At 36.8% G+C, this 16,448-nt stretch overlaps 2 protein-coding genes across 3 annotated transcripts in view; both read left to right on the forward strand.

Moving 5' to 3' along the window:
- The first annotated feature begins 210 nt into the window (after positions 1–210).
- On the forward strand, positions 211–5,909 carry LOC111578449 (serine/threonine-protein phosphatase 6 catalytic subunit). Its single transcript, XM_023285269.3, has 7 exons — positions 211–369; positions 1,866–1,961; positions 2,114–2,179; positions 2,286–2,427; positions 2,513–2,592; positions 3,240–3,449; positions 4,995–5,909. Exons 1-7 carry the CDS (start codon positions 295–297, stop codon positions 5,241–5,243), a joined length of 918 nt encoding a protein of 305 aa, XP_023141037.1. The 5' UTR covers positions 211–294; the 3' UTR covers positions 5,244–5,909.
- A 3,118-nt stretch (positions 5,910–9,027) lies between these two features.
- The window catches only part of stxbp1b (syntaxin binding protein 1b), a 29,305-nt gene continuing 21,884 nt past the window's right edge, over positions 9,028–16,448 (forward strand). For both annotated transcript variants that reach the window (XM_023285270.3, XM_035955090.2), the window contains exon 1: positions 9,028–9,128. In XM_023285270.3, the coding sequence (XP_023141038.2) occupies positions 9,092–9,128 (37 nt within the window). In that variant the 5' untranslated portion in view covers positions 9,028–9,091. The remainder of the gene's footprint in view (positions 9,129–16,448) is intronic.

The raw sequence follows: 16,448 nt of genomic DNA on the forward strand, positions 1-16,448 counted from the left end.
TAAATGTGAACATTTTCAGAATGTGCTTTTTTTTGCGCTAAAACAAAGGAAAGATTTGGAGTTATGGTGATTTATAGGCTATTATGTTATGATTTTACTGGTCCAGCTCACTTGAGTTCAAATTGGGCTACATGGGGCCCCTGAACTAAAATGAATTTGACACCCCTGCTGTAAAATGATGAGTGAATAAATGAAAACGGTGCCTGTGGGGTCGCTGACAGCCGATAGGTGGCGCTGAACCGCAGCTCCTCTGGTGTGTTGCAGGAAGTGGTGCAGGTAGACTATCTGGCTACAATGGCGCCTCTGGATTTGGATAAATATGCGGAGATTGCAAAACAGTGTAAATACCTTCCAGAAAATGACCTCAAGGTAAATACGGCTTCATAGAAATATTTACGAGAAATTCAGACACTAAGTTCATAATGACAACGTTAGCTCATCGCTGTTTTAACGGCCTGATTAGCTTACGTTAGCTTCAGCTAGCTAGTGGTGCTATCCTGCTGACTTCATCTCTTCCCCAGAAGTCTAAAGCTTGAGATTAATAGTTTAGCTTAGCTGCTGCAGCACAACACAAGTCCAGCTGTCTTATCGAAGGATTTGGAAGAAGGGTTGAGAATCAATTGCTTTGAAAAGTTACGATCTGACGACGTCCAAACAGTAACCTGGTGATGCTAGCTGTTTGGTCCTGTTTGACAGTTGTTTGTTTGTTTGTTTGTAACCAGTGTGGCCCAAAAAAAGTGGTCATGAGGTCCCCGGTAGACCCTGTTGGGCCAAAAAGTGATCGTTTGTCAGAACCTGATTTCCATTCGTGAGTGCGGTTATCAATATGCATCTGCATTATTCTACCTGATATGTGTCCTACATTATCGTTTGTAACTGCTGTAGTTGCTTCTACAGCAGTTGTAAGGACCATTCAGCTCATATAAGTTATTTTTCACTTGTAAAAAAGTGATCACATGCCATTTATTGTGACTGAAATGTTGTTAGAGTTTCAAAATGTTTTGATCTCAGTTATAAGGGTTATGCTTTTATACAATTTGTAGCCCAAAGGACAATTGCAAAACAGGTTATTTCTTTATTTATGTATAAAAGCCATCCATATATCTGAGCAAGGGCATTGGACACACCTAGCACATATAACCTAAACCTTGTAAACAATACTGTAATAGTGTCTGTAATCATTCTAAATGTAATGCCTAGTTACATCATGAACTGGAAACCTTTCTTTCAATGTCAGTCACTTTTTTGCTCATCGCCTGCTAAATAAGGTCATTTTTAAATAACACAAAAAATGTATGGCTAGTACTGATTTATGAAGGCGAATCAATTTACTGATCACAGTTAAAAATTTTGCTCAGTTGTGGACTAATATTCTGTTTTTCTAGGTAAATGCTTCAGTTAATATATTTATTCTAGTCAGTAAGCTTTTGGTCTTGTTAATTTATTTAGACAAGTTTTTGCATAGAGTTTGGTGCTGTGTTTTCTCCTTGCAAGAGGCAATATTCAGAATTATTCAGCTGAATTTAAGATAAGAAAAGGTGCCTGTATTATCAGCATACATGAAAATAGTTGCAGGAACAGTCCAGCCACCATGGAGTCAGTGCTTGTTGTGAACCACTGTCCGATTAGAATATGTAACCAGATATCAAGAGGACTGTGATAAAGTTCATTTGGCGTAACTGCAACGATACACTGTGCATCGAAAGTGAGTAAGATGGAAGATGTCAGTTTCAGTTTGAGTAGTTTATGCTCATGTTGTTACACGGGCCACCATATGAGTCCTTCGTTTCATTTAAAAGCACTGAATGCTTAATTGCTGAAGCCCTTTCGCTTATGTCTCTGTGCTACTGTTTTAATCTATACAGAGGTTATGTGACTATGTCTGTGATCTTCTGCTGGAGGAGTCCAATGTTCAGCCTGTTTCTACTCCTGTAACAGTGTGTGGAGACATACATGGACAGGTAAAAGCAGTATCTAAAAACATCCTTATATTTCTAAGCAGTACCATTAATGTAACTGTCATCACGTCATTTAAGATCTTTATATGCAATTAGTTTTCAGTTGTACAAAAGAAAATATTTCTACACTAAATTTTTATCTCTTTGTGTTGTAGTTTTATGATCTTTGTGAACTCTTCCGAACTGGTGGGCAGGTTCCAGACACAAATTACATCTTCATGGTGAGTTTATTTATATGAGTGTGAACTTAGGAAGCATCCGTCTTGAAGGTCGCTTTTAATGCATTCTTTTGACACAGCATCTTTATCAACCCTCCATCATCTATAGGGCGACTTTGTTGACCGAGGATATTACAGCTTGGAGACCTTCACCTACCTGCTGGTTCTAAAAGCCAAATGGCCCGACCGCATCACACTTCTCCGTGGAAACCATGAGAGCAGGCAGATCACCCAAGTTTATGGCTTTTATGGTGAGGTGTGGTTTATATAATTTGATCATCTGCAGCTGCAAAACTCCCAGTTTCACTGATCTCCCTTTGTTGCTTTGTCTTACAGATGAGTGCCAGACCAAATATGGGAATGCAAATGCCTGGCGGTATTGCACAAAAGTGTTCGATATGTTAACAGTTGCTGCTGTAAGTAATTACAGTTATTTACTTTTAATTCAAATTATATGTCTTATAAGTGATAGCCACTTGTGATTTGAATGCCTGGAATAAGGCTGGTGTTTAGTTTTTGGTTTTGTTTTTTTAGTACAGACCACTGACTGCCCGTAAAGGGACACATGACAGCTTAAGTCATTGACTCTACTCCTTCCATTATAGCAGATAGGACATGAATTAAAAAAATAAAGTACATCTTCTAAATTTTTGCCTAAATATGCTTTCTGTCATATGAAGTGCATCCCATCATGTTGATGTTTGTTGCAGTGTTTTTTTTTCTGATACCATCATTATTGACTCACTTCACGGCATTACAGACATTTGTCTGATTACAACTAGCAAATCTTTCTTCACCAAAATTCTGCTTAAACACAACCAATTTGTTCTTGTATTGCAAACCACATCTGTATCTTAAAAATACAAATTTCATTCAACACAACAGGTTGCAGATTATGGTGTGAATGTTTCAGTCGTACAAATGAAGTTATCTTCAACATCATGTTTGTTGTCCCCCTAGATGACAGGTTGGACCCCACCACATCACGCTTTCCCAGCTTCCATCAAAAATGCAATGTGTGTGTGATTTACTAACAGTTGTGTTTTTTGTTGTCTTCTGTCAGCTGATGGATGAGCAGATCTTGTGTGTCCACGGAGGCCTCTCTCCAGACATAAAGACCCTAGACCAAATCCGAACCATTGAGCGCAACCAAGAGATCCCCCACAAAGGAGCGTTTTGTGACCTGGTGTGGTCAGACCCTGAAGACGTGGATACCTGGGCCATAAGCCCCAGAGGAGCTGGCTGGCTCTTTGGTGCAAAAGTCACCAATGAGGTAATTCTAAATTAAATTTTTTTTTTGCTTACTTACTTTATAACGTTTACTCGTGTACATTAAAATTACATTTGTTAGATCATAGGATTGTAAAGACACCCTTGCATTGTATTTATAATCTTTTGTGATGGAAACATGATGCACAAAAGAAAGTATCCAGCACTTCAAAATATTTCTGGGAATCTGCATAGATAAAAACAAAAAACATGGTATGTAATACATAATCATATGAAATAATTGTGAAAATACATAACTGAAACAGTAATTTGTGAGTTTAAAATGTCTTTTGGAGTTCCATATTACTGAGTGCAATGTTGCTTTACTTAAGCATTAAAAAAATATATACTATTTGCACTTTGCACCCGGTTAGCAGTAAACTAAAATAAAAGAGTAGATGTTTAGAGGCTACAAAGCACCACAGACCACCCTTGGTTTATGTCTGCTTTCACAAAGAAAACAAAAAACAGTCATTGATTTGCTGCAGCCTTTGTCTCAAGATTTCAAAAAATGTTTCTACACCTAGTTGTGCAATAATCAAAGCAAAATGTGGCGTACTGCAGTGGAGAAAGAATTGGTAGATCCATTCAGACGTACATGAAGCTTGTGACTCAGTCACTGAAGATTCCACTCCACCACAGAGACGAAACAGAGTGGCTGATGAATCTGTTTGATCTGAGCGAAGTAATGAGGAAAATCTAACCTTCCACATACTTAGACATGAAACACAGAAAAGTCACATTTCCATCAACGTGAGGTTTGACTGGAGAGTTGTTCAATTGCATATTTTTTCTCATCTTCTCTTTTGGTTTTTTTGTACCAACCAGGAGAAAAAAAAACAGCGGTTGTTAAATTTTCTAATGTTTGAAAAGTAGTGGAGAGAAATATGCACTTTCACTTTTTTTGTTGTTGATTTTTGGTAAAAATAGTCAATACCCACTTTATGATTGTAGACTACATTAATTCTAGCACTCAGCCTGGATTAATTCCCTTCCTGTTCAATGTGTTACTAAAATTATTAAAACCTCATTTCTGTGTCCTACTCCAATAACTCTACACTGGTGCTTCTAGAATGTACAGATCTATGAAGTCCCTGTCTTACTAAAACACTCTCTAGTATTTCTCTACCTCAAGTTATTGTTTGATTTGTTTGTCCAACTACTGCCGTATCTTTAATATTTGTTTATTGTTAATTCAGGGTCAGCCAAAGTGTCATTCTTGTTGTATGTGGTGTTTCAAAGCATGTCCCACTAGCCTGGTCTTACAATCACAACTCCATCTGGAGACAAATATGCCAGCATCCAGTGGCACTTCAGTGTAATCACTCAGTGTCTGTACATAATAAATGAGCAATATGTGCTGCATGCGGATGTCAATAATAATATTGAACATAAAAATCCATCTGTGATTTGTGAAGATAGTGTGCAAGTAAAAAGGGTGGATTCAGGCTATGGAGAAAAGCATGTGTGTTTTTATGCTGGGCGTGTTTTGGAGTCTTAACAGTTTTTCTCCTTCCTTTTTTTCCTCTCTGTCTTACGAAAACTGAAGTTTGTTCACATAAACAACCTGAAGTTGATCTGCAGGGCGCATCAACTCGTCCACGAAGGCTACAAGTTCATGTTTGACGAGAAGCTGGTCACCGTGTGGTCGGCCCCCAACTACTGCTACCGCTGTGGCAACATTGCCTCCATCATGGTGTTTAAAGATGCTAATACGAGAGAACCAAAGCTCTTCAGAGCAGTGCCTGACTCTGAAAGAGTCATTCCACCCCGAACAACAACACCTTATTTCCTGTAAGTACATTCAAGCTGAAGTAGCACAGCCATTTGTTCAGTGCACGGATAATGACTGGGACAGTGGCATCAGCACTTGTGAACCCATATATATTTTGTATAATACATTTAGAGTATATACAGTGCTTTTTTGGGTGCCAACTGTCAATTGCTGTTCCTGCTCTGTGCATTTAATGCCATTATTCTGAAGCTGAAATCATTATAGCAAAGTAAGTTTGCTGAGCATTGTCACCTTACTGTTGTATTTGAGGAAGGACGAAAATTGACTGACCCTTGTAAAATGTTCGTATTTATAAACTTCCATTTCACTTTATAGTGAAAAGTCACTGCTGAGCAAATTGCACATGCAGTGTTCTAGAGAATGTTCCATTTTAATTTGTTACGGTAATGTATTAAACTGTTTGTAAGTTAAGAAAAGCACTTGCACGAATGCAAAAATTACACCTATTCTGACAAGTTTCAATGAAGTTACACACTTGGTGTTATTATATGATCTTATGAATAAACATGTAAACCTGAGGGTTGATATGTAAAAATGTATTAGTAGTATTGTTAAGACTGTGGTACCGTAAACATTTTCTGTAACTTCCAGGTTTGGAATCAGCTCCTGTAATTATTATTTTTCTGTGTGTCGCCACTCTGTTTTTAAATAAAGAAATCTAAAAACCTGGGTGAGGGAGAAACAATGATTCCATGCTTGATCAGGAAACAACTGATGCTATTTCATAATAAAAATTATAATCTTCAAGCATCAGCCCATTCATGGCATAAAAAACAATATAGAAGTTTGCATTTCTGATATTCCAAACAGATCCTGTCACTTAATGTACTGTGTTGTCAGGGTTTGTTTTGTGATGTAACTGTCAGGATAGCTTTTGTATTGGAGTATCTGCATTTGTTTTGCATAAGTCTACTGTCACAGGGTATGTACAAGTTGAACAGCCTTTAAAAGCATTTAGTTCATTTTCCCTAAATTTCTTCATTAAGTCTTCAATTGCAGTCCATATTTGCTTTAAAATTACAATAATTATCTTGCCGTAGGCTGTGTGGTAACTGTTTATTTAAGTAAAAAGTGGATTTTGAGTTGTTTGCAGCACTAATGAAAATTTGTTTCATTATCTAGCCAGTGTATTAATACAACCCATAGGTCGTTTTAGGAGAAATGAACAGGAATCTGACCCTGTGGTTAATATTAAAGGATTCATTGTAAAATTTTAAAAGTAAATATTTCAAAAATATCGCCACAGTTGTTGACAGGCTGTATATTTCTTATCTGCCACTATTTCCAGAATAGTGGACATTGACATCCTTTTGACAGATCTAAATGGAGTGCATTTCAGTTTCCGGTTTTGAAATTCTCCAAATAAAATCCTCCAAATCATTGATGTGCCAAGTAGGTGTGCTTTCAGGTGTGGTGCTAGAACCGCCTTGAATGTATAAGGAAGTATTTTAAGTCCACAGAAGTCTGTGCTTATTTAAACACAGTTTCAGTTTGTTGTCAAGTCAGAGGAAATATTTAAATGTATCAATGAGTTTAAAGCATTATTTTAACAAGAAAACTGACTTCTTGACAAAGTCAGTTAATATATTTCCTTTTAAAACGGAGGCAGTTTAATCAGTCAAACATGATTGGACCGTAATTGAACATTTAGGGGGAAGTCAAACTAAATTATCTTGTTTAATATTTTGTAGAAAGGGTTTTACAATCTGTGACACTCTGATGTCTTGAAACCACAGACACCTGCAGACTCTTTGTGTCTTCCCTGGTGATGCTTTCCCAGCCTTTACTCTGCTTGCTGTGGGTTTTTCTGGTTTTCTTTAGCTGCTGTCAGCAGATGGAAGGCAGCTCAGCTGAGCGTACGTCAGCTGACTGACTCAGCCAGTTGAGAATATTCTACCCTTTATCCCTAAAACACTTCTTTGGTTGCTGTATGTTTAGGACCATTGTTTTGTGAAATGATAGCATGTATTTTTGATGCATCTATTTGATTGCACAGAGAATTCTCCTGTAAACCTCGTAATTCATTTTCTTTTTTGCTGACATTAGCAGTAAAATTGTCAATAAATGGCAGTAGATCAGTTGCATTAGCAGCCACACATGCCCAAAACATGACAAGCACCACCATATTTCACAGATATACTGGTGTCTGGGTCAGACACCAGTATATCTTCTGGAATATGTATAAATTTTCTTCTTTCCATCATTTTGACAGAGTTTTTGTGGTTTCAGTCCACATTAGTCTACTGTTCTACTGATTTTAAGGCTGATCATGGGTTTTCACCTTGTTGGAAATGCTCTTTTGAATTGGTCCTTCACATACAAAAACATCCAAGAATTATCCACCAAACAACTGATTTTCTGCAAATTCACTAGATATGTGCTACTTGGCCTAGATTTGTTGTCAGTTACTAAATTGCATCATGTTAGTTCAAGTCATCCGAGCTCCTCAAACTACACTGAAATGACCACTGTTGGAAATACTGCTTCATAAGCATAGCTTTGCAAGCCACCAGTTACTTCTTACTAGAAGAAGTAACAATGCTACCCGAGATGTTTTACTTTGCTAAAGCTCCACATAAGTAGTTCAATCTGTTTTGTAAAAAACTAGCAAACTGACAATGTACATATGACATGAAAAAAAATACATTATAGATATACATTATATACAAAAACTGATGGTTTTTGTAACTGCACTTGGGGATACATTCAAAATTTTTGCAATTTTTCAGACTGACTGACCTCCAGTTCTTAAAGTAATGATGGACTGTCGTTTCTCTTAACTGATTGGTTCTTGCCATAATACCGATTCTAACAGTCGTCAAATAGGGCTGTCAACTGTGTACAAACCTGACTTCTGCACAACACAGCTAATGGTCCCAACCCCATTAAGAAGACAAGAAATTCCACAAATGAACCTTGACAAGGTACACCTGTGAAGTGGAAACCATTTCAGGAGACGACCTCATGAAGCTCATCCAGAAAATGCCAAGAGTGTTCAAAGCAGTAATCAAAGCAAAGAATCTAAAATATAAAACATATTTTGACTTATTTCACACTTTTTTGTTTACTCCATAATTCCATATGAGTTCATTCATAGTTTTGATGCCTTCAGCGAGAATCTTCAATACAAATAATCATGAAAATAAAGAAAAAGCATTAAACGAGAAGGTGTGTCCAAACTTGTGACTGGTAGTGTACGTCAGCTGATCTGACAGTCAAGCATGAGACATCGTGTCCTAACCTAAACTAGCCTACCTGGGCTTTTCACAAGGAAAAAATTGGGTAGCAACTTTAATGTGTTCTTAGGTTTGCATTTGACTTCTTTGCAAGAGAGTGCAATTATTCTGACTTTGCAGGTGGATGTATGGTCATGATGATTATTTCTGAGGCTGAGATGCAGGAAGGAAGGAAGGGAGGAAGGAAGGTAGGTCAAAGGACGTTCAATTACAGTAGAAAAGAAATGGTAAAATAACAATTGTGTGAGGAAGAAAATGAGATTGTAAACTGTGATTGAAAAGCAGGAAAAGCCACAAAGTCAAACTTGAGTTGTGATTATTTTGTCAGTTATTCATCCCCACTTCCAGAATGAATGTCCATGTGTAGTAAACTGTTAATGTTTCCACATATGTCACACGCTTATTATTAAAACACTCAGTGGACATGCATTCAGACACCGTGCTTATTTTTTTTTTTTTTTTATTTTGTAAAAATTATATTAGGCTCGCATCAATGGGCTTTTATTTCGGAAGTCTCGGTAACGGAAGTGTGATTGTTATTCCCGGGAAATTTACAGCAGTCGTGGTTCAGCTCAGTTTGGTGTAGTGCGGTGGACGCATACTGGAGGAATCATCATGGCACCAATGGGACTAAAAGCCATTGTTGGAGAAAGTAAGAACACCTTTTTTTCCACTCATGATTTTTTCCTTCTTTTCATAATGCAACTATATCAACCACATCTGATTAAATTATTATTTGCATTAGTCTACAGTCAGGCCAAGTACTACAGGCTTCAACTGCGATTATCTTATTATTAGATTTTTAGTAGGGCATTTGAGCAATATTGTTTTCTCTTTTTTTATTATTCCGTTTTCTTATTATTAGTGGCTACAAGTGACAAAGCTTCTCTTTCGGAACTTGAGACGCACATACTTACTGCAGGCGGCTCACCTGTTGGCTGTTACTACAGATTTTATTGCCATAATTTGTCAAGAAATGCATAAACAACTACAAAGTAATTTATCATCATTTTGTCCGACTCTGTCCTTGACGGAACCGTTATTGTGTGGTGTATAAAGCATGGAGTCCTGGGCCGTAAATCCCGTCTGCTAATCTTTGTGCGGATTAAGTGATTTGACATCATTCTCAGTGGAGACGTGCAGATGGAAAGATCCGACTCCCACAGCCTCAGCGACAGCGAAACAATCCGTTTTTTCTCTTCTGTTTAACAGGAAGAACCATCAGCCCAACATTTAACATTATTATTAGTAAGGAGACAGACTACAGATACTCAAGAAACGAGAACTTTACTTTGAAGGCGTCTAAAAAAATCCTGGAAGAGTCAGACCTGCGCACTAAAGTGAAAAACTCAGAAATTTTTTTACTTGGTAGTCTCAGTGTGAGATCAAATACCGCCTATTTCTACTAAACCACTCTTTTATTAAGATGGTCATTGGAGACTTAGAAGACATTTTATGTCCCGCCCATCAAATCTCCAATAATCCACATACAAAATATTAAAACATGCAGTTGTTACGGAAATTTTCTTGTCCTGAGATCAAATCTAAAAAAAAAAAACCTAGGAGAAAAGAATGTTTGAAAATATTTTTAAAATATCAAGTCTGGAGTTCCCCCTAAAATGTAATTTTTCTCTTGTCCCACCCCCCTGATGACCAAACTGAATCTCAAATAAAACAGTTAAAATGAAATTTAAATCTCCTTTTTGGTTTTATTTTTTTCATTGATGTCTCTTGTAATTGTGGAAACATTTTTTTTAGTAAGCCTAATATTTTCAATAATAATTATTACACATGGAACGTGTCCCACAACATGTTAATATAACCTGTTGATGACGTTTTTGTCGTTTACGCTTCGTTTTTTCTGTCTTGTTTTTGTCATTTTGGGTCTTGTTTTTGTTGTTTTATGTCTTGTTATTGTCATTTTGTGTCTCGTTTTATGTCTTTTGTGTTTTATTTCTCGTTTAATGTCTTTTTTGTCGTTTTGTGCCTTGCTTTTGTCTTTTGTGTCTTGCTTTCATCGTTTTGTGTCCTTTCTGTTGTTTTCTGTCTTGTTTTTATCATTTACATCATCAAACAGTTTTCCTAAAAAATGGGTAGAGCAAAGCTATGTCCTCTCTTCTATTTTTCATCTTTTCATAACATTGTCAGCCTTGATTGAATGTCTCATTCTACCTCATATTATCAGGATCAGACTAATTCTTTTGACTGTTTTCCATCAGTCAGTTTGTCCTCTTGGTCAGCAGTAACAGCAGCTAAATATCTAGCTTCTACTGCTGAGAAAAAGATCACATTAGCATGGATTAGCAACCCTGTTACTGTGATTAGAGTAGGGTTAGCAAACAACACATAAAACATGGAATAAAAATGCTACCATTGATGTGGAAGCTGAGCCAATCAATACCTATTATTGATCAATATGGAGCAGAAAACTGGAAAAGAGAAGGTTTATTTTTCAAACATTTTGAATCCCAAATGTCCTCCAATTCTGGAATGACCCAAGAGTTAATGTATTATAATAACGACTCATAAGGATTATTAAATCCAATACCTCAAACATCCATGCAACAAGTTTTATTATCGATGTTGTGAGCTGCATTAGCTTTCCTAAACAGCCACAGAACCCACTTGGTAAAAGAGACTTTTTGTAGTGTGGCAGCACAGCTTATGAGCTAATGGCTACACAGCTTCAATAAATGATTTATTAACTATGAATAAGGCTGGTTTCCCCTTTTAAGGCCCTGAAGATGATAGATGGTACAGTTTATGGAAACAAAAAAAAAAAACAATAGTGTTTTCCATCACATGGCAAGATGACAAACTAGATGTAGATTTTATTTCTGGGTCATTCCAGATTTGGATGCTAATGTGATCTTTTTCTCAGCAGTAGAAGCTAGATATTTAGCTGCTGTTACTGCTGAGCAAGAGGACAAACTGACTGATGGAAAACAGTCAAAAGAATTAGTCTGATCCTGATAATATGAGGTAGAGTGAGACATTCAATCAAGGCTGACAATGTTATGAAAATATTAAAAATAGAAGAGAGGACATAGCTTTTCTCAACCCATGCTTTAGAAAAAACTGCTTGATGATGTTAATTCCAGCATTTCATGTGATTCACTGTTTTCTTCTTCTTCTCTTAACTAAAAAGGTTATGCTAACGTGTTGTGGGATGCACGTTCCATGCATGATAATTATTATTTAAAATATTATGTTGATTAAAAAATGTTCCCATAATTCCAAGAGACCTCAATGAAAAAATAAAACCTGAGAAAGGAGATTTAGATTTCATTTTATTTGCGATTCAATTTGGTCATCAGTGGGGTGGGACAAGAAAAAAAATGACATTTTAGGGGGACTCTAGACTTATTTGGTATTTAAGAAAAATATTTTCACACCATTTTGTCTCCTAGTTTTTTTTTTTTATAGATTTGGTCTCAGGACAAGAACATTTACACAACAACAGCATGTTTTAGTATTTTGCACATGGATTATTGGAAATTTGATGGGTGGAGCATAAAATGTCCTCCGGTTCTGAAATGACCCTTCTACACTTGCCAAAATTATTTCAGGATAACAAGATCTCTCTACAGATGGTTTCTGATTTCAGTATTTGCTGGTTGAAATTTTATAAATGTAGATTAAAAAAATTACCTGTCATGTGAAAGTGATTAGTGTAATAATTTTTACAGTCCCATTTGTATGAAAAATCAAAACAATGCACGCAAGAATGTGAAGACTCAGAGTTTTGGTGTCTCAAAATAGTTAGTAGCATTATAAGATAGTTTTGCAAACTTAAATTTAAAGGTACAGTGGCATTCATCCAGCTGTTTATCTGGTAGTAAACTGTGACTGACAGCTACGCAGCTCTATATCATAGTTAGATAAAATGAAAGGTGTGCTTGGAGTATTTTTTAAGCTCATTTGCATCATTTGAGTGGTCTACAGTCAGTTAAACTTTCTCGGGCCCTCTGTCTGTGTGGTGTCATTTGGTTAAAGACAAGTGAAACATAGAACATGTAGGATCATGTACACTGTAACTATGTATAAAATTTTAAACTCCGGGACCCCAGGAATGTTGCCTATTTTGTCAGCAATTTATATTTGTTGCACATGGCATGTCAATTGAAAAAGCTGCTTGGCAGAAGCAGAAAATAGACAAATGTTTCACCTCCACTAAAGCATCTTGATGAGCTGATGATTTGTCAGATTTGTGTTTCCAGATGGTTTTGCTGCCCTCAAATGGCCCTATGATAAACCAGTGCAGTTTTCAGTCATTAAAAGTGATTCATTAAAAGGTCACCACTATATATAGCATTATGTTAAAGGAAAAACGTTAACATTAAAAAAATCAGCCAAACAGAGCTTTTTTTATAAACCATTTGGTGAATGAATTAAGTGAACGTAAGCAGCCCTGTGACACCACATCAGCGGACTGAGTGAACGCCTCTAAATGAGATGCTGATGTTCAAGTGAAAGCGCCCTTTTACCTGCAGTTACAGTGGCAGGCGTAAAGAAGGAATCAGGTCATGTAGTTGGAGAGCCGCAAACTTTGCATAATAGGAGGTCAGGGTGGTTGGATGGGTTGACGAAACACTGGACATTAAAATGGAAACAGCCTCTCATTCTTCATGTCAAACTGGTCTTTGATCCGAAACATGTGTATTAATGTACCCATGACAACGATGGTCCTCTAACCTTTTCACTAAGTTCTTGTTCTAACTAGGACCTTTATCTTTCCTTCAACCTAACCAAGTTATTAGAGTTAGTTAGTTAGTTTTCAGGGGTGATTTTTAGTAGTTTATATGTGGCATATCTGCCACCACAATTACAGACTGTCATTTAATCCATTGTCAATTTAAAATATTGATTGTTGCAGCATCAAATGATGATGTAAAATGGCCCTCTGACAAGAATTGTAGGTTTGACCTTAAAATGTTTAGTGGCATTTTGTTCTGCATGAAATGTGAGCTCCTGTCTTCATGAATTTAGTTTTCAGTAATTTAGTGTGTAAACTGTCTCGTTATATTGTCAAAGTGCAAATTATAGTGTCCACATTGCCTGTTATTAAGCCATGCACACATGGAAGCAGAAATGGCTGCTGTCAGTTTCATGCTAGTTGGTCTTTTTAATATAATGATTAATATCCCATTGACCTGACTTTAAGACTTACTTCTGTGTAGGACAAGTGGAGCATACCAATGGCAGTGAATTTGTACAATGTTAGAGTCACACTAGGACAGATGATGGTGCTCCTATGATATGAATATTATGATGCTATATGTATCTGAAAAATATTTACTTCTTATTTTTAAAAAAGGACCTTATTACATGTGTAGAGTTGGCCTAGAGTAACTGTACAATTCTCAGCAAACAGCTGATAGGGCTGAATAATTATTTAAAATATTATCAAAATTGCAGTATGGCCAAATCTAATATCCAAATCACTTAAGTAACAATTTTTGGATAAAGTTTAAATGTGTTACAGCATATTATTTTAGATGAAGCATTGTGATACCAAAGAGATGTCCTGGCTGATTGACTGATGTGCGTGTTTGTTATCACAGTGAAAATCACATTGATATATATATATATATACGCTACCGTTCAAAGTTTGGGGTCACCCAGACAACTTCATGTTTTCCATTTTCCATGTCTCCCACTTTTATCCATGTGCTAACAGAACTGCACAAGGGTTTTCTAATCATCAGTGAGCCTTTCAACACCATTAGCTAACACAATGTAGCATTAGAACACAGGAGTGATGGTTGCTGGAAATGTTCCTCTGTACCTCTATGGAGATATTCCATTAAAAATCAGCTGTTTCCAGCTAGAATAGTCATTTACCACAATAACAATGTCTACACTGCATTTATCATTCATTTAATGTTATCTTCACTGAAAAAATGATTTTCTTTCAAAAATAAGGACATAAGTGACCCTAAACTTTTGACTGGTATAATCTACATTACCAGTCAAAAGTTTGGACACACCTTCTCATTAAGTGCTTTTTATTTGTCTGTATTATTTTCTACATTGTAGATTAACACTGAAGAGTAACAATTTTTTGATTACAACATAATTCCATCTGTGTTCTTTAATAGTTTTGATGTCTTCAATAGAAACTTTTGAATGAGAAAGTGTGTCCAAACTTTTGACTGGTAGTGTATATATACTGGGTTTTTTTTTCAGTAGAAAGGTAATACTGGAATTACCATTCCCACAAAAATCAAGAATCCTATAGTAATGCGACTATCTGTCAAAATAATCTAAACAATAATAATAAGTCATGATTTTTTTTTTTTAGATCGTTTATCCATATTGCTGGTTGCACAGGATTTTACATATCTTGGATAGTTACAATATGCTAACTCAAAGCATCCTTCTATCCATTCTCTGTCTGGTGTCGGGGTTGTCGGGGTAACAGATTAAACTAAGTAGTCCAGACATCCATCTTATCAAAGAGTTTTCTAGTTCCTCTTGGGCCCAGATAAAATATCTCTGAAATCTGTCCAGTGTGTTCTGGGTCTTCTACCTCCAATAAATGGCACCGAATTGGTCTGCAATTATAAAGTGTTCTTCTAACTCAGTGTTACTCAGAGCTTTACAGTGTTCCTCATTCACACAACAACCAGCTGTAGCACCTGAGCCACCGCCACTTCTAGAGGGTTGTCTCAGCACCCTGTTGTTTGTCCTGTTGTCTTGTTTATCCCACGTGTGAAAGCTGCTTGTCAGGTACTATCCCATTCTTTCATGGACGCTTCCACCTAATCCTGTTAACTAACTGGATAAACAGGGCCATTCACTTACTTCACTGTACATTTACCACGATTAGTAGCTTTCCTCATGCAGCAGGGTGTAGCTCGCACAGGTGGAGAATATCGTCTTTCTATCTTTATAAAAACGTTTTCTGACAAATTATCTAAACTTTCTTTAAATATGTGACAAATTCAATGATTTATCCACAATGTCATAGAAGGCCATTCACAATTAATGGATTTAGCCACACAGTTTGCTCACAATTGTCACATGGCTTCAGTGATAATGATGATAATGATAATGTTCTCCTGACATTGTCAGAGCAGCTTTTCAATGGAAACGCCAATCTAGTTCTGTGTAGAAACAGGACGTTTTGGGGGATGAATGTTTCGGCGTGTGCGTGTGTGCGGTATTGCTTCATCGTGTTGTCATGTCCGCTGACACAGAAACAGCCCAGAAATAGCGGTTGAGAGTGGTGGATGGGGTAAGAGGATTGGGAGCAGATTAGAGCAGTGATTGCAGTGGGCCTGTCCCTCCCAGCATCTGACACACTGGACAGACGCTTAAAGCTCCAGTGAGGGAAACTGGGACGCTTCTCATCAAGACAAGTAACAGGATGTTGTGAAATATTGAATTCTGTGGAACAAACATCAGTTCTGTGTTATTCTGAGTATGTGGGGTCACTTTACCGCTGTGATTCTGAGGAGTGATGTTATTCCTCTGTCCCTCTGTTTCCCTGTTGTCTCGTTACGCTGCAGCTGTGCAAAGCTCACTCCTTCCCTCGTGGAAAAGGATTTGCACAATCACGGTGTCATGAGGTTGTTTGTGACATTTTTCTGTAAATTTGTTGTTATCAGGCAGTGACAGAGAGCTCATTATTTAGCTCTCAGATGCTATTGTTATAATACTGTATTTTACCAGCATACACATGTATCTTAGCAATATCATTTTGAAACAACACTGAAAGAAAAATACACTACTGTTCAAAAGTTTGGGGTCACTTAGAAATGTCCTTATTTTTGAAAGATAAGCAGTTTTTTTTCAATGAAGATAACAATAAATGAATGATGAATCCAGTCTAGACATTGTTAATGTGGTAAATGACTATTCTAGCTGGAAACAGCTGATTTTTAATGGAATATCTCCATAGAGGTACAGAGGAACATTTCCAGCAACCATCACTCCTGTGTTCTAATGCTACATTGTGTTAGCTAAT

Source organism: Amphiprion ocellaris, chromosome 6 (assembly GCF_022539595.1).
Source record: "Amphiprion ocellaris isolate individual 3 ecotype Okinawa chromosome 6, ASM2253959v1, whole genome shotgun sequence".
In the NCBI taxonomy this organism is placed as follows: Eukaryota; Metazoa; Chordata; class Actinopteri; family Pomacentridae; genus Amphiprion; species Amphiprion ocellaris.